General features: G+C 36.8%; 1 protein-coding gene across 1 annotated transcript; it reads right to left on the minus strand.

Moving 5' to 3' along the window:
• Positions 1-366: 366 nt before the first annotated feature.
• SNRPA1 (small nuclear ribonucleoprotein polypeptide A') lies at positions 367-10,436 on the minus strand. The gene is made up of 9 exons (XM_043980146.1): positions 10,290-10,436; positions 8,111-8,258; positions 6,935-7,013; positions 5,045-5,091; positions 4,436-4,538; positions 3,819-3,898; positions 3,352-3,427; positions 1,679-1,772; positions 367-841 (listed from the first exon to the last, which is right to left on the minus strand). The coding sequence occupies exons 1-9, from the start codon at positions 10,369-10,371 to the stop codon at positions 783-785; spliced, it is 768 nt and encodes a 255-aa protein (XP_043836081.1). The 5' UTR covers positions 10,372-10,436; the 3' UTR covers positions 367-782.
• Between the last annotated feature and the right edge of the window lie 8,917 nt (positions 10,437-19,353).

A 19,353-nucleotide genomic window follows, 5' to 3' on the forward strand; every position in this document is an offset into this window, starting at 1 on the left:
TTTTTGTCTCCATACCGTGCCCTAGCTCTATTATTCTCCAAGCCCAATGGCAGATTTAACATGATTCTAGAACATAATGTGTACTAAGCAAATGTTAACTGAATGATGTGTTCAATCCAGTTTAATTTCATAGAGTAGAAGGCAGGGGTCCTATCACCATCTTATGTTCGTAATCAGAAAATTGTTTCTAAAATTATATTTTATTCCTTACAAGCAATGGCAAATAAAGGGAGATACTGTTTATGTATTTAGAATTTAATTAATGATGCCTAATGCAGCTCTTTAGGTTGGCCCCTTTATTCTCTAAGAAAATTATCTAAAGAGAAAATGAATCAAGTTAAAATTTATTGAGTAAAACATTATTTCTGGACTTTTACTAAACCATTTTCAAATTTTAAAACACCTGATTTTAGCCTTAAGTTTTATGGACCTGCCCACTCCAGGGGAAAAAAAAAAACTTCACCTACAAATTCTTGGGCAACAATAATTTTCATGAAATATATTACTATAAAGACAAGACCTTAGAAGTGGCACAATAAAGGTCTTACTTATTATCATAGAAAAAAGTTTATTCAATTTCAAAATGTACATTAAAAATTTACATTGGCATTTTCAAGCATTTTAGTAATGCTTCTGAACTCTACTCTGCTGCAAGGAACAAGTATATTAACCTATTCCATGACAACCTTCCCTCCCCTCAAACCCCCAAAACAAACAAAATACCTCTTGGCTTAAGAGGCACTGACATTCTACATATACTCCAAAGACTGTGAACACAAAATTCAAGATCCATTAGCAACTGTGTCTTCTTCCATCTCTTCTTCACCATCATCTGTGGGCCCTAGATGGAAAAAATCATTATCAAATTTCGTGGATTTTTATGCCAGTGAAAGCATGCCATTCTCTCACATCACATTCCTATGTAGTGCAGTATGAAAAAATGACATACAATAATCATTTTGTGGGGCCAGAGAATTTGAATTGTTGTTGTCTCTTGAAACTAAACAAAATGATCATACTTACTAGTAATGCTAGTACTAATTCACCATGAGTTCAAGCTAAGCCAAAACAGAGACCAAAGGAAAGGCTGAATCTTGTCCAGCAATTGGTTAACAGATTTGGGGGCATTGTCTTTAAACTAAATAACTCTCTAGGTCTAGCTAAACTAGTGAGTTTGGCTGGGAAATTTTTGTTGTGATAATGTTTGTGCTGCTATTCTTGTGGAATCAGGGCAAAAGACCTTTTAGAACCCCGTTACAAGAAGGGAAAAGTTAAGATAGTTGGCCAATGGCCAATTCTAAAAGAGTAGCAAACAGTAGAGAATGATGCCTCTGAAATTCACCATCATTGTACCTACCTCACTGCCCCTTTATGTACTTTCTGATTAAGTATAATATTTCAAGAGAATCCAGTCATGAAACTTGCTAATAGTTACTAAATCACTAACTGAATCACTTTTGTATAATCTCAGATAGTTAACTCTAGAATCCCTTCATACCAGTCCTTTAGCAATAGAAATAATTATGAGCCTTAAAAATATAACAAATATCCTATTTACAATTTTCTTTATAGATCTTAAAATAATCTTTACAGAACTTAAAATATCTGTCAAAATATTTTGCTTTAACCAGTCACAAGAGTACAATCTAAGTAGTATGAGAAAATGAACTTTAGAAACCTGATTTGCGTTCTCTGCCAGGTATCTGACCAGACTGTAATAATCCCTTCAGTCTCTCCACTTCGGCCAGTGTCGATGCATTAGCAATAGCATTCTGGAAGGAAAAGCAAAATGAGTGAATAATTTTTCTTTAAAATCCTGAAATTATCTAGTTCTATAGAGAATCACAGTAAATGTTCAAAAGCATACTTAAATGGTTAAATATTATGAAGGATTTTAAAAATTACAATTATCCCTTCCACATCATGGAAGGTGGTTTCAATGTATCATGGGCTGGCATAAGAAATTAAATTGAGGAGTTTTGTGGAAGAAACATGGAAGGCCAGTAGACAACACGGAAAAAGTTTAGAAACTCAGAAATGCATAAAATATATGTATAGTATTATATAAAATCAATATATTTTATCTTTTAATACCTCTCCTCTAGTATGTAAGGAGGGCCCAAAAATCATATGGGCATTTTCCACATCTCTGAGCCCCTAACCCCTTTTATGTGGAAGTTGTAATTGTAATTTACTATGTCGAAATTAAAATAAAAATTTTTTTTAAAGAGTCTATTAGGGGCAGCTAGGTGGCGCAGTCGATAGAGCACCGGCCCTGGAGTCAGGAGTACCTGAGTTCAAATCCGGCCTCAGACACTTAACACTTACTAGCTGTGTGACCCTGGGCAAGTCACTTAACCCCAATTGCCTCACTTAAAAAAAAAAAGAGTCTATTAAAAGTCCTTAGGTGAGAAAAGTAAAAGTGAGTATTATATACTAAAGTATTAGTTAATTAAATTATACTGTGGGGCCAGCTTATGAAGAAACAATATTATCACATAGTTTTATCTTCCCTATAATAGGACTGGCTATTAGATACATCCCCCTACAGGTCACATAGTGACTTAGAAAATCACAAATTTTTATTTTTTTTTAAATATTCTTGATTACATTTTATTTTATTTATTTTTTTACTTTTTGGTGAGGCAATTGGGGTTAAGTGACTTGCCCAAGGTCACACAGCTAGTAAGTGTTAAGTGTCTGAGGCTGGCTTTGAACTCAGGTCCTCCTGACTCCAGGGCCAGTGCTCTATCCACTGCGCCACCTAGCTGCCCCTCTTGATTACATTTTAAAGTGGTCTGGGCTGTACTCTTGAGTTTGTAGGCTCAGACTGACACCTACTTATATACCAAAAATCTGAAAAAAGGGCTTTTTAGGCAAAAGTAGTTGTTCCATTTTCTTAAGGATCAGAACTATTTACTGCAAAAATTCCCTCCATGATTAAAGGCAGTCAATAGGCTAAGAAAATGGCAAATCTTAACCTGTACAAATTCAAGATGAAGGTCTCAAGTCAAATATGGACTGTGAAAAAGACTAATATGCTAGTTTTTCCTTGTAAAAATAGATCCAAGGGGCAGCTAGGTGGTGCAGTGGATAGAGCACCGGCCCTGGATTCAGGAGTACCTGAGTTCAAATCTGGCCTCAGACACTTGACAAGTGACCCTAGACAAGTCACTTAACCCCCACTGCCCCACCAAAAAAAAAAAAAAAGATTCAAGTATAAAAATGGTAGATTTTATTATGTCCTCACCTTTGAACATCAAAGAATTAATAAGACTTATAAAGTTTCATATCTAATCAGCTACAGTTCTATCTTGGAACTCTCTCAATAATGTTCCCTCAATATATTACCTTAATTGCCTCCACATCTCCTGGAGATGGCCCACCTTTCTTTTTATCAGTTGGTAAACCAGCACCTGGATTAAAACTTAAAAAGAAAAGGGAGGGAGGAGTTAAATCCAGACCAAAAGAAAATGCTTCTCTTTTACTTTCAAAATTTTGAAAGTAATTCAACCAGTGTAGTATCTTATCTTCGTTAACAAACTGATACAAGAATTCCCTCCTTCAGAAACACCAGTACAGTTTACTTTCCTATAGAGAAAGCAGATGAAATGCTATTATGTCTGCTTTGCTAATTTGGAACAAATTTGGCATGTTGCAAGGAATCAACCAGTCAAATCATGAACCAAGGAGCACCTATGTAATACTACATTGATTACTGATAATTGTTATTTCATTTTATTTTGTAGGCTGCAAACTGCAAAACAGGTGGTGTTTCTGAAGGTGAATCCCATTTAAGTTGTGCATCTGTGTCTTACGTTTTGGTTCTCCTGGCAATATCCTTTGCAAGCTGTGCACCCCGTTTGCCCTTGAACATTTTCTCTGCCTCCTGACGCTCCTACAGCGATACCACACATAGAGTTAATGTAAACAGGAACACCACATGCATTTTGATGTATTCCTCAGAAAATACTGAAGAAAATCTCCCTGAAAAAACTTTAGGGTTGTAAAGAGACTCAATGTAAAAAGATCAAATTTTGAAAATCAAGTTTGAAATGAAAAGGAGACACTGTTTTTGTTTCCACTGGTGCTGTTTTCTGAGGAAGGAGTGGCCTGTCTCTCTCTTATTGGGAAGACATATTCTCTAATGAAATATTATACATCTTTTGTGATGGTCACCATGGCCATTCTTTCACATAAAGGATGACAAATAGTATATACCTGGGTTTTAACAGATACACAGAAGTCTATAGCAAACTTTGCTACAAACAAAAATGAATAAAATTTGTTTGCTTAGTTATAGGCTTATCTCCCACGGTTCTGATTGAAACAAAGTTAACAGAAAATTCACTAAAATAGCAAATAAGTACAGCATTCACTAATACCAAAAAGGACTCTAATTTGCATAATGAACAGGAAAAAATAAAATACTTACTTTTAGTTTCACTTTCTGGAAATCCAATACTCTGACTTGTGGAACTTTATGAATTACATATAGTCGATAATGTTTCTTATTTGTTACAGGATTTCTCAAAATACTACAAGGAAAGGGAAACAGCATTTTCTCTAATCTTATCCAAAGCAATAGGAATCAAAGGAAGGTTATAATAATAAAGTCTAATTTTTAAAATTTTAAAATTCACAAAGTTTTAACTATTCTTTCCATATTTCAATGTAATAGAATCATATTACCCAATGGCAGAGGAAAACTAACTCCATAAAGAGGGATAATACTAAGACCATGGGACAAATTTTATATCAAAATTCTTTATTTCCCATTGTTGGATTTTGTTCAGAGGGGTTTGAAAGCAAAGTTGAACTATCAGGAGGCCCATAATTGACAACCAATGGTGACTGATTTGACCTTAAGTCAATTTATTTACTAAAATCAATCTGTAAAAGTGGGGGTTTGGAAGGTAAGAAGCCAGAATCAGATGATCTTCAAGTAGATGATTCTACATTCTAGTAGGTTTGGTAAGTGATAGATAGGTTTGTTACTTTTGCAGGGCTGCACTAATAATAAGCACTAGAACTGAATGCATACCTCAGATAAGTCAGTGATTTGAGAGTTGCCAAAGGATCCAGATCACCCTGAAAAACAAAACAACAAAAAAAAGGTAATCTGATATGATTTGTTATCTTAGTAACTTGAGCTACTGCTTCAGTGACAAACTCATATAAATTGTTTTTCTATAGTTACCTTACTTTTTAAAAGAACTACAAAGCCTATATTAGTGTGGTAGCAATGCCCTGAACCAGGAAATAAAGTTGTTTTTGTTTTTGTTTTTTTTGGCAGGGCAATGGGGATTAAGCAACTTGCCCAAGGTCACACAGCTAGTAAGTGTCAAGTGTCTGAGGCCGGATCTGAACTCAGGCACTCCTGAATCCAGGGCCGGAGCTTATCCACTGCGCCACCTAGCCGCCCCCTAGGAAATAAAGTTGTATAAGGGAAGTATAGGCCATAAAAATTGGATGTTTGCAATTCACAATCAAGTGAGAAAATGTATTCAAAATGCTTTGCAAATTTTAAAGTTATATAAATGCCATCATATATTGCATTATAAATTACATGACTTCATTTGATCCTTGCAATAGCCTTGTATAAAATACACTGTTACAATACCTAATTTAAAGTTGAAAAAACTGGAGCTTAAAGGTGGAATCATTTGCCAAAGGTCACATAACTAGTAAGTAAGAGTTCAAACTAAAACCTAAGTCAGTACTCCTTCTACTACATCAAACTGTCCTCAATTTCAGAAGATGACATGCATGAAAACTAAGAAATGTACTTCACCAAAATGTTTGGCTTCAATCATAAGCTAGGTGCCCTCATGTATGTGCAAAAAGTAAAGGGTCCCATAGTCTTACAGCCACCACCATGGGAGAGTAGCTCCTTAAAATGAATTGATTCATATTCACCATACAGGTTCCAAGTAGGATTGCCAATCGGCTGGTATTTTATCAGGGTAGCCAGTTTCTTATGATGGGGTATATTACAGTCATTTTCTTGATCTTGCTATACCAATGCCATTGAGCAGATAAGATTCATCTAAGTGAGCACTGACAATGTAAGAGTACTGCTCCTATTTCCTAAAGACTTACCATTACAATAAAAATGTATTTAAAGCAAAGACAATGTCAATAACGGGAAGACAACTGCTCTGAACCACCTATTACTTCTGCAACTATCATTAAAATATGCTATAACAGTCTATCAATATATTATATGCACCCTATCAATTATAACTTGAGACAAACTATATGTAAAATCTAAAGAAATCATAAGCATTCTATAATATAAACACTATTTAAAACACTTCAAAAAACTTGTCAAACATAAGTCAATTAAACTATATTCAAAGCTGATGCTTGATTAATGATGTCAATAGTGGAATAATCTTATTTTAATTTCGATCCTGTCCCCAATCCCTGGTTCTTTTTAAAAAAAGAATATGTTTTCTATCCATTTTTCCTGGTTATAACCTCCCCCTCCCCAAACTTACTATCCTGTATTATGGGTTATTTCTTTCTTTTTTTTTTTAAGTGAGGCAATGGGGGTTAAGTGACTTGCCCAGGGTCACACGGCTAGTACATGTTAAGTGTCTGAGGCCGGATTTGAACTCAGGTACTCCTGAATCCAGGGCCAGTGCTTTATCCACTGTGCCACCTAGCCGCCCCCATGGGTTATTTCTTAATGGGTGGATGGTCTATCTTCCCAAGTTGATTATAAACTATTTGATGACAGACACAATGTTTTATACTTAGTTTTGTATTCCCTACATGCAAATAAAGGCCAGGGGTGAAAGAAGAGCAAGTCTTCTTGGCCTCTATTTAAGAAAATATTCTAGAAATAACAGTTAAATTTTCACTTAAAAAATCTCTTTTTTTGGATTTACATTTGAAATGATTATTCAATTTTTTTCCCCCAACTTACCAATTCCACAATACTGTTGTTGGTAAGAATAAGTTCTCTCAGGCTAGGCAGGGCCTGATCAAGTCCTTCACCTATACGGCTAGAACAAAATAAAGGTTGTTATAATATAATTAATAATTGAATCAAATTTTAAAAAAAGCTTTTTACTCAAGACCTAAAGAAACTTAAAGATGAGCAATATTTTTCTTATGTTTTCAATTCACAGAACCATAGAAATTCAGAACTGAATGGTACCTTAGAGATCATCTAAATAGACCAACTCATACCCTGAACAAAAATCCCCCAACAGAAACTGAGTAGTGGACATCCAATCTCTTATTAGAGACCTTCAGTGATAGGGAACCCCCAATACACTGTGACAGCCCTTTCCATTTTAGGAAGGAAAAAAAAAAAGGTGACAGCTGTTTCTATTTATTGTTTCTAAATATTGACAATTCTACAAACTATAGACCTCACTCTGAGACAAAGTCCTACACATTAAGTATGGTGTGCTAGGAAGGGTACAGGAGGAATATATATTTGCACACGCACGTGCATGCACACACACATACACAGTGCATTCATGAGTTATTTAGGTATTGTTAATATAGGAATTATATTTAACCAACCAAAGTCTTGAAATAAGTTTTACCCAATGATATGAGCAACATAATTTTTTTTAAAAAGGCAGACCACGATTTTTTCTAAGCCTTAGCTTATACTGCATAGATCTTTTACTGCCTCTCATTTCATAACTAAAATCTGTGCATATCCAGAACATACCAAACAACAGACATCAAAAGGGGGCAAAAAAAAGTTATTAAACTAAACTTCTGTCCGTAGCAAATTTCCTCATTTGGAATCCTTTGCAATGTGCACTTTAGATAAATGAAAAAGAAACTAGGATTAAAGTATTATCATGAATTATTTGAATTTCTATGGAAGAATAAATGCTAACTTTTCAGCTTTAAAAAATTTCAGCACTGGGGGCAGCTAGGTGGCACAGTGGACAGACCACCGGCCCTAAATTCAGGAGGACCTGAGTTCAAATGCGGCCTCAGACACTTGACACTTACTAGCTGTGTGACCCTGGGCAAGTCACTTAACCCCATTTGTCTCATCAAAAAAAAAATTTTTTTTAATTCAGCATTCTTGAAATTCTATACCTGGAGCTAACTCAGAAGAAAAATAACTTACCATATTCTATTGTTATTCACCAATAATGTTTTCAGTCTTTTCAACAAGGGAAAACCATCCAGTTTTCTGATTTCATTGTCAGAAAAATCAATAGCATCAAACTGATCCAAGGTAGCCCCCAAGTTTTCAATTACAGGAATTTTGTATCCTAGAAAATGGTAAAGATAACAGATTACATTGAGGTAGTCAAAATATACCATAGGTTAAATTAACAGTTTCAGTAAATTAAATCAGGTGCTGTTTATCCATTTTAGAGTGAGCATGGGCAATTCTTCATTCAACAAGCAGTTAAGTAACAAGTAATTACTAAATTTTGAGGAAGACACAAAACAAATGTATAGTTTCTACCCATATTAGAACTTATAGCCTATTTTGAAAGATGACATACACACAAACATTTAAATAACATAAGGCAATAGTGCTAAATTACTCTTGGTGGAGTTATGGAAAACAATTTGAAATTATCCAAAAGTGACTGAATTGTGCATTCTCTAACAAGAGATTCTGAAACTGGGCCTAAATATCTAAGATACAAGAAAAAGACTCAAATATACAAAACTATCAATGGCATAAATTGTGACAATAAAAAAAATCAAACCACTGTGCCCCAACCATTGGGGAATAGATGAATAATTTATAATGTATGAGTGTGTTAATCTGTGCTATAAGGACTGACAAATATGAAGATTTCTGGGAAATAAATGATTTGATTTATAAAAAGTATCACTAAGCTAAATCCTTACAATATACATATACATGCCAACAAACAAATGTTCAAAGACAAAAGAACTGGCTTGTCAGGCAAAGTTTTAGAAAAGGTGAAACCTGAAGCATACCTTCATCGATTTAATAATATTAACTATTTTTTTTAACTGCTCATTGGTTCAACAGAAAATTTATCAAATTAAGAGGGTGGGATTTCCAATGGCTAAATAAGCAATGGGAAAAGGATAAAAGGTCAACTTCCCACCGCATCCTACTGTCAATACCATGTTCCAAAATCATGCCTTCCTTCTATGAAAGCTCTCTCATACTGTAACTCATGCACTTTCGTACCGTGATGTCATTCTACCCTAAAATCTTTACCTTCACCTTGAAGTAATCTAGTCCAACCCTTTCATTTTACAAATGAGGAAACTGAGGCCCAGAGATGAAGTGACATGCTCAAGGTTATAGAGGTAGCAAGCAACAAAACTGACTCAAAAATTTAGCTGAAAAAAAAATTTTTAAGCTCTTTCCACAGATGCACACACAGAATCAATTCTTCACATCTACCTGATAACTTGCTTAGCCCTCAAAGACCATTTTATTGCGCTATTCTTCCTTACTGTACTGTACCTAACTCCATAAACTTTAAGTTTAACTTAATTCAACTAAGATACAGCACAGCTCCAAACTAAGACAGAACATGGTCCCTATGTGCAAATTAGCTCATAAACATCAGAACTAAGGTGAAGTCTGCCCTTCCAATTTCATATTTTAGCGCAGAGACGATGAAGGGTAATAGATGGGACGTGGGTCTGAATACACAATTTCTGAACTTCGCTGACAGCACAGCCTGGGGGGAGGAGGAGCCGGCTAAGGAGTAAAAACATCTGAGCACACTAGCATAAGAGGATGAAGTGTGAAGGCAGGGGGTGATCCGAAGAACGAAACCTTGTGAGTATGTCATTAAGGGGACCGGGGGAGGTGTCACAAAATGAAAATAAGAATCACTGGGCGGGAAACAAAGGGGCGAGGGGTCCACAGAATAGCATCCAAGGATCGCTGATGGGAGAAAGGTGGTAGCTACAAAATAAAAACACGTGACACGTTCGGGGTCGGGGGCGAAGAGCACGGGGTGAGGAAACTTTTCAGACTCTCTGGAGTTACCCTCTTCGACGCGTAGCAAGAAATCCTAGCCTCAACCATCCTGTTTGCGGGGGTTCCCTGAGCCTAATGGGCAGACTTTAGAACACGCCCCCAAGCCTCCCGGGACGGGCCTCAGTTTCCTCGTCTGTGTTCGGAGTTCGGAGCTTGAACTGCACAGCCTGGGGAGCTGCGGCTGTAAAGGTTCACTAAAGGCCGCTCGCGGACCCGGTAGGCGCGCGCAGGCCGGCACGCGCTCCAGGACCCATCCCGAGGCCCAGCGCGGGGGCCGCGGCCCCCTCCGTCGCTCCTCCCCGCGCCCCGACCTTACCTCGCAGGTCAAGCTCCCGATCTCGCACGGCGTTGGTGTACTGAGCCGCCTGCTCGATAAGTTCCGCCGTGAGCTTCACCATCTTGTCGCCACAAGGCACAAGGCACTGCCGAGGCCACTTCTTCCGGCCCCAAAAGAATACCCAGCAGTCCCTGCGCACCGCCCCCGCAGCCAGGCAGCGCCAACCACGGGCTGCTGGAGACCGCGGCGTGATCAGGCCAAAGCCATCGAGCGCCGACTCTAGGAGACCGGAACTACTGCCTGTCTTCCGCCGCACCTTCGACCTAAGTCCTAATCGAGCTCACGGTACTCGAGGTTTTACAGAGGTTAAAACCTCTTTCGTTGCTCTCGTGGATTCCCGTTGCTTGTGTCTTGCTGACGGTCGTTTGCAAAAATAGGGCTAAATATATGCGTTGTAGGGTGAGGGAAGACAGGATAATTTGTTTTTGATGCATCCATCTAACGTTTATAGACACCTTTAAGGCTTTACCCGTTACCACATTTTGATGCTTCTGGTTATGAAAAACATTTGAGCAAGAAAAGATTCTGCTGCTCCGATTAATTTATTGATAGCAAGAAAAGACATATACAACAATATTCAAAGAAACATTTGTGATTTAAAAAATACACCCACGATTGGGGAATGGTTGAATCAATTGGTATGTAAATGTAATGGAATTCATTACATCATAAAGAATGATGAATATGAAAACTTTACGGAACATGGGAAGATTTGAAGAAAGTGGCGATGCAGAACTTTAAAAGTCGAATTAAAAGAACAGTATGAAGTGTCGAAACTTAAATATAGTTTTTATTTTCCTGTCTCCTAAAAACAAAATAAACAGATCAGAGAACTTAATTTTATAATGTCTGTTACAATTTGTTTCCATACATGTCCTCCTATTAAAAAACAAACAAAAAACCCCAACAGATCGGAGAACATAAATAATGTCTCCTACAGGAAAAACCAGATCAGAGAGAGACAGGAAAAGCATAGTACCAGTTTATTTGTCCCAAGAAAAAACAAGCACGATTCAAGCTTTCCAAAGGAGCTGGAAGACTCCCTCTTTCTGAGGGTATATAAGGGGTTTTTTTGGTTGTTGTTCACTGGTTATGGGGTGTCATCAGTTTCATTAACATGATACAAATCACCCCAAAAGCAAATGTAAATCAGTTAAACAATGCACATCAGTTTAACAGTTCAATTTAAAGCAAATGCTGTAATTAGATTATGTGGAAACCAGAAAGTTTTATCAAAGACAAGGAAGCCTAGATAGTTGATTGGGAGAAAGAACATTAAGATCTATTTACTCTCTTGGGGAAAGAAAATAGCGAATGGGGACTTCAAAGGGGCATTTAAATTTGTTTATTCTCTCGGGGAAAGTAGTTAGTGAATAAGGACTTCAGTTTGAAGTTTTTGTCAAAGAGCATTTTTTCCTGTTAATCCAGGGTCTCATAAAATCCACTTGGATAATACGCAGCTCCATCAAGTCCAGGTATCCATACATTCCTATTAACAAGAGCAACAATGTGAATACAGATAACATCGAGAGGTAACGAAACTGGTGGTGGAACAAAACAAGGTTAGAGTATCATACTGTTAAAGTTAAAGCATACATCTTTTCTGTATATTACAAAAAATAGGAAGTTACAATCAGCCTTTGAGAACAACAATGTAAATAAAGAGATAATAAAACTAGTGGTCAAATATAAGCAGCAGAACAATCTTGGTATCATATTATCAAAATTAAAGTTCTGAATATTGCAAGTTACAACCAGTCTGATGATTGGGGGGAGCAGGGAGAGAGGTATGCACTTTGAAGAGACGTTTGTTTGAGTGTTAGGAAAAGTATTGTGTAGAAACAATGATTTAAAAAAGAAATAAAGTAGCAAGGTATACATAAATATATACATATATTAAATCAATTGCTTTAGAAATGTAACAGAAGATAAACTTCACTCGTAGTAAAATGCTAGGAATATTATTTCTATTCCTTTGGGGGGGAGGCAATGAGGGTTAAGTGACTTACCCAGGGTCACACAGCTAGTAAAGTGTCAAGCGTCTGAGTGCGGATTTGAACTCAGGTCCTCCTGAATCCAGGGCCAGTGCTTTATCCATTGTCTATTCCTTTTTTAATGGATTACACCTTTACTTGGGCCATAATAATTAGAATTGTGTCAGAAAAAAAATAGAGCACCATAGCTGAATTAAATTATATTTAAGGCCTTTTCCTACTCTAAAATCTTCTGTGATTTTGTGCTTTATGATATAGTAAATGTTGGGCCTCTTCAGTGGTTATGAAGCCTTTGAAAAATACATGAAGTGACTTACTGAATCATGGAGGCTTTGACAGATTCCTCCAAAATGGAAAAGATATCCAGCCCACTGTCCAAAGACCAACCCAGCTAGCTGAGAGATTCTTGTTACCAAAAGTTTGGCCATCAGGTGATGGATTTGGGGGGCCACTGCATTTCACTTATATCATCTACTAAATCATGGAGGATGTTAAGGGAAAAAGATATCTGCATTGTTTATAGTCATATAAATTAGAATCAAAGTTTTATTATTAAATCATGCAATTGGAAGGAGAGTGTTCTCCTATACTGACATTGTGACCTGAGTATCAGCCATAATCTGGGGACTTTCATATATTTTCTTTTTTAAAAATGTACATGCATTTATAATTTGTCCCTCTCAGTGTCCCACTGAACAACAAAAAATGAAACCCACACCTGAAACAGGCATAGCCCAGCAAAACAAGTTTCCACACTGGTCTTCTCTGCATTATTAACCCCTGTAGAATGAAGTGTTTCATGATCCTCTGGGATCGTGGCTTATCATTACAGTGATCAGAGTTCTAAAGTCTTTCAAAGTTCTTTTTCCTTGCAGTATTGTTGTAATTGCACAAACTGCTACAGTTCTCCTTACTTTGACATAAATTCATAGAATTCTTCCCAGAGGCCTATTTTGCTTTCTCTTAAGGCACAGTAATATTCCATTACTTGCATATATCATAATATTTTTAGCCATTCCCCAATAGGCATATACCCCTTTAGTTTTCAAATTTTGGAAAAGAATCGTGATAAATATTTTTGTACATTTATATCCTTTCTTCTTTCTTTGATTTCTTTCAGGGTATAGGCCTAGTAGTGAATAGTTGGGTCAAAGGGTATGCACAGTTTACTAACTTTGAGGGCCTAACCACATATTGCTTCCTAAAATAGTTGGATTCATTCACAGCTCTAACAACAATGAAGTAGTATGCCTGTTTTCCCATAGCTCATCCAACATTGGTCATTTCCTCCATCTTTTTTCAGTCCAGTGGATATGAAATGGAACCCCAAAGTTACTTTAATTTGCATTTCTTTGATTATTAGTGATTTGGAATACTTTTCCGCATGGTTATTCAGAGCTTAGATTTCTTCCTTTAAAAATTGACTTCATATTCTTTGGCATGTATCTATTAGGGAGTCTCTTTTAATATCTTTTCAAGAACAATCTAAGCATTTGTCCTTGGTTTAGCATTAACAGGCAGAGTTACAAATGGGGACAGAAGGAGGTAGGGAAGGAACCCAAACATCCATTTGTAATGTAAAACAGGACATAGCATATAATTTCAAGAACCCATGAGATCTTAACACTTGCAAAATCTCTCAAGATAGTTTTCTTGTGGGGGCAGCTAGGTGGCGCAGTGGATAGAGCACCGGCCCTGGAGTCAGGAGTACCTGAGTTCAAATCCGGCCTCAGACACTTAACACTTACTAGCTGTGTGACCCTAGGCAAGTCACTTAACCCCAATTGCCTCACTAAAAAAAAAAAAAGATAGTTTTCTTGTTACATTCTTAGAACAGCATTTGGTTCATTTTAGCCACTATTTTAACTTCTTACTAGCACATGGCAATCAAGCTTTAATCAACGGTTTCAACTTTGGTTTCTTACCATTAGCTTAGGTTATAGCTCCAAGACCTTAATTTCTAATTTAATTATAGTTTGAGGCTTTAATTCCTTGCTTCTATGATCCCTTGTTTTGTGTCTCTTCAGCAAAAAGAAGCAGACTCAAGCTCCAGTATGGAAAAGATTCCCCACCCCCTATCCCAGCAATCTTAGTTTAAGTACTGCATAATTATGCCTTTTGTTTTGGGCTAAAACTTTTTGACTTGTGTCAGATTATTAGTCAAGCAGTGCTATACAGTTGTTGTTACTATACAAATTCTAGGGGGTACAATAAACAGTATTGAGTCCATATATAATGATAGGACCAAGGAGTCCCAGATAGGACCATTTTTCCCCAAATCCCATCAGTTATTCTCATGAAGTTTAGATATAAAATATTAAATTAAATTATTTATTTTTTAAACAATTTAGAGTAATATTGTCTATTCTTTTAGAACCATTATTAACCTAGCAAGCCTGTTAACTGGGAAAAGAGAAATCCTAGGTCTCCTGGATTCCCGCTTCAAGAGAGAAGATATATGATTCCAGATTTTCTTCAGGGAGAGGTCTGTGGAGGGAGAAAAAAAAAACTGTAACATGTAGAGGAATTGGTGTCCCCATCATGCCCCTATACCCAGCTTTCCACACTAGGGATTTGGGGGAATTTCCTCTTTGGTGAGTTTACACAGTGTCTAGTATAGTCTTGTTTGTATAACTTTTCAGATTTTTATTTGTTCTTGGCTTAGGTACATGGGTTTATTTGTTATTTGCTATGTGTGCTTATTGTGAAATTGGCATTTGGTAGGAATGGAGTCAAACCTAGAACATATAGCTTGGGGCACTCCTTCCCCATTAAAGGGATAGAGATCAAGAGCTCAGATTGAACCTATAATTTCTTCCCCCTAGGCTAACAATATTTAGAGAGCAGATACAATTCTAACCTGGTACCGCCTGTCAGGGGGAAGCAGAATGACCAATCTTTTGGCCCCAGTCTCCTGCTACCCTCCTAGCAGGAATCAAAGTTTCCCATGGAAAGAGAAGGGCAGAGAAAGAAAAGAGTCTAGAGATATCTGTTCATACCTCCTTGTGAGACATATCTAGGCAAACTCACATGGACACACATAATCTATATGGGCTACAATACAATATAGTTATTTGTGAACATTTTGACTCCAACATACTGGAATATCCTTGAGGTCAAAAAAGTTTTCATTTTTTCTTTGTATCTCTAGCCCTTAGCACATTGGTACATAGTTTACACTTAATAAGTACTTGTTAATGAATCAATTGATTAAAGGTGTCCAGCGATGGGGAATTCATTACTCTCTAATGTACGCCATTTCACTTTTAGATAACTCCAATTGTTAGGAAAGCTTGCCTTTTAGCAAATCAAAATCAGACTTTCTTCAAATTCCATTTCATTATTCTTCATTCTACCATCTAGAGCCAAACAAAACAAACCCAATCCTTCTTTTACTTGTCAGTTCTTCTAACACTTGAAGACAGTGATCATTTCCCTTCCCACCCTGCACCACTTCTGTTTTCCAGACTGAACACCCCCAGTTTCTTCAGCTGATCTAAGTATGGCAGGCAAGTATTCCAGTTCCCTCACTGTCCTGATCACCTTCCTTTGGATATACTTCAGCTTGTCAATTTCCTTCCTTCCTTCCTTCCTTTTTGGTGAGGCAATTGGGGTTAAGTGACTTGCCCAGGGTCACACAGCTAGTAAGTGTCAAGTGTCTGAGGCCGGATTTGAATTCAGGTCCTCCTGACTCCAGAGCTGGTGCTCTATCTACTGTGCCACCTAGCTGCCCCGTCAATGTCCTTTCAAAAATGTTATCTGATACTAAGAACAATGTTATAGAAATAGCTTGACCAGGGCAGAGTATGGGGAGACTTATCACCTCCCTCATTCTAAACATCATATTTCTATTAATGCAGCCTAAGGTCATAATATCATGGCTTACAATGGTTACAAAAAATCGATACCTGTTTTCTAAACATCTTGGTTCTGCATCCTTTCTGAAGTTGATAAGACTGTTCCTCAGATAATAAACAAATACGCAGTTTCAAGGCTCATTTTCAAAGCCTTATATTTTTGTTAGAGCTTAAGATGGCTAGCATTCTGAATCATCAGAGTGGGATATTTTAAGCTTATGGTAAGAGCTTTTTTGGCTTCCATATTACACTGTTGGGTTGGGTTGAATATATAGGCTACTCTAACTCATATGCCTTTTTTTGTATAAACTATTGTCTAGCTATACTTTTCCCATCCTTTACATGTGCTGCTGACTTTTTGAACTCTAATGGGGTCCTAATAGTACTATTTACATAATAACAACTAAGTGTTAAGTACTACACTATGTTACTCTTCTTGTTTCATGTTGTTTTGCGTGTTTCATGATGTGGCATGTTGTGGTATGTTTCATGTTGTGGCGTGTTTCACGTTGGGGTGTGTTCATGTTGGGGTGTGTGGCGTGTTTCATGTTGTGGCGTGCAGTGTGTTTCGTGTTGTGGCGTGTGGCGTGTTGTGGTATGTGGCATATATATATATATATGGTGTGTATATGGCAAATAGCTTGTAAATGCTGTGTAAATGGCATGTATCTTACCTTGCGTGATGAGTTCAAGCTTCTTCCTTCCCATCCTGCTCTGCAGTGCTGGGTCTAAAAGACCAAAAATAGGAGTAGATCATTTTAATAAGTGTTAGTAAGTCAGCAACCTTTATAGGATGAAAGATTCATATTTTCTCTACTTATACTGTATTATACTGTACACTATGCAGTACCATCCATCCCTATCTATATGGTACTCTGTACCACATGGAACTTTAAAAAAATTGATCATGTACAAACCAAAAAAAAAAAGGGAGGAGGGCAGATATACTTGTGGTTCAGGCACCACAAATAATAAAGACACAAATGTAGATAGTACAGTTTTTGGTGAAGTAGACGACATAAATTCCCTACTTAGAAAAATTCCTGGAAAAACCAAAAAACAATCTGGCACAAATTAACCTTAACACCACATTCACAATTCATTCTAAATTCTAAAGTCATTAAAATTAGAAGAGAAATATACCATAAAATTCTCACAGCTATGTGGATGTATTTTTAACCAAACAAGAGACAGGGGATATTGAAAAAAAACTGAAACCTTCTGCAGAGACAACATTAATAGTGGGGGGAAAAACAATTGTGTGCCAGATCCATATTATTATTATTATTATTATTATTATTACATATGTAAGACTAATAGCCATTCCTCAAAGGATAGCAATTCTCAAAGAAGAGCTACAATTATTCACAACAACATGAAAAAAAATGATCCAAATCAAATTTCAAGAGAAATGCGCATCAAAACAAGCCTGACATTCTACCTCACACACTCAAAATTGGCAAAAATAGCAACAATGTTGGAGGGGTTATGGAAGAATGTACTAGGAAATAGCAATTTGGAATTATGTAAAGTTACTAAAATGCCCATGCTCTACGAACTAAAGGCTGTTACTGAGCTTATACTCCAAAGAAGCCATGTTAGTCGTTAGAAAAGAAGCAGGCCAAAAGAAAAGAACCACAAAAAAGTGATGCTAAAGAGGATAGAGAAGCAATTTTTTACTGAATGGAAGGGTAACCTGGTTGGTCCTGTACTTTAGGAAAAATATTTTGGATGGATGAAGGATCTGTGGCCAGCCAACCCACAAGCAGGCTATTGCAATAACTGAGGCATGAAGACATTAGACCCCACATTAGAATGGTTACAGCATCAGAGGAGAGAAGGTGACATACTTATTGACTGATAAGTATGATAAGTTGGACTGTATAAATATATAAATATATAAGATGTAAATATAATGAACAAAAAATTAAATGAAATGTATTGACTTGTCTTTCCTTGATTATTATGTAATTTACTACAAGAGGAAAGTGATAGAAATCCTAAAAATTAAAAAGACTTTTATATTTAAAAGACTTTTTTATTTATTATTTTCTCTTTCTTTATTCAAACTTCTTATTCAAAAGAAAATAAAATAATTTAGAATGGACACAAGTTTGTTGAATCAAATCTTTTATATATCATCCTTTTGTTCTTCATATGCCTGAATGTGTTTCTTGATTATTAAAGTTCATAATATATTTTTAAATTCATGAAACTTTTATCTAGAAATCTCATGGGGAGGGGGAGAAAGTCCCAAGAGAGTCATCACAACATGTGTGCATGTGTGTGTGTGTGTGTGTGTGTGTGTGTGTGCTTGCAATAAACTGGGAGAAAAAGTGGGTATGCATTGTCTGAGAAATGACTATAAATTCTCAGTCTCCAAATGTGGAACTCCTATAAGATTTATGCTTCCTATTCTTTTCTCTATATAATCTCAGCTTTAGAGATGGTAACCATTGCCATCATCTCTACTATAGCTAGATCTGACATCTTTTATCTCAGGGTCTCTCTCAAATACTCAAATGCCCATTGGAGGACATTTTCATTGGATGGGACCATTGGCTCAAGTTCATTGTGTATTAAACTAAACTTATCTTCCCCTTCCCCCAAAGGTGCCTCAAGATCTCCCTTTGGAACCCTTTACCACCACCACCTTCCCCGCCCCCCAAAAAAATAAAAAATCAAAATCTCAATGGTATCTTTTACTCCTCCCTTAAAGGTTCCCTATCTGCCGCCCATCTCTGTCTCCCTTCATCTTTCCTAAACCTGGAAATTTAATTTTTCTAAAATATTATTTCCCTAGTGCCAATTCCCTGTGGCTATTTCTATTCATCCTTTACCTGGATCTCTTGTTTAAACCAACAAACTTCAAACTGTCTAAACTCCAGACCTCTGCTTCTATTTTCCCAAAGTTTCCCCCCCACACTTTATCTAGCTCTTAGAAGGGCTTTAAGACCCATTTAAGACCTATTTCAAATCCTTCCTCCAGTCCATTTCAACACCCTTCTCAGAACTCATAGAAAAAGTTTGGAGTCATGGAATATTAAAAGTGGCTCTTGGGAAACAATTTGGAATTATATAAAGTTACTAAAATGTCCATGCTCTATGAACTTATACTGAGCTTATACTCCAAAGAAGCCATTGTTAATTGGGCGGGGGGGGGGGGGGCGGGTGTGTGTGGCAGTGGCAGTG

Source organism: Dromiciops gliroides, chromosome 2 (genome assembly GCF_019393635.1).
Source record: "Dromiciops gliroides isolate mDroGli1 chromosome 2, mDroGli1.pri, whole genome shotgun sequence".
Lineage (NCBI taxonomy): Eukaryota > Metazoa > Chordata > Mammalia > Microbiotheria > Microbiotheriidae > Dromiciops > Dromiciops gliroides.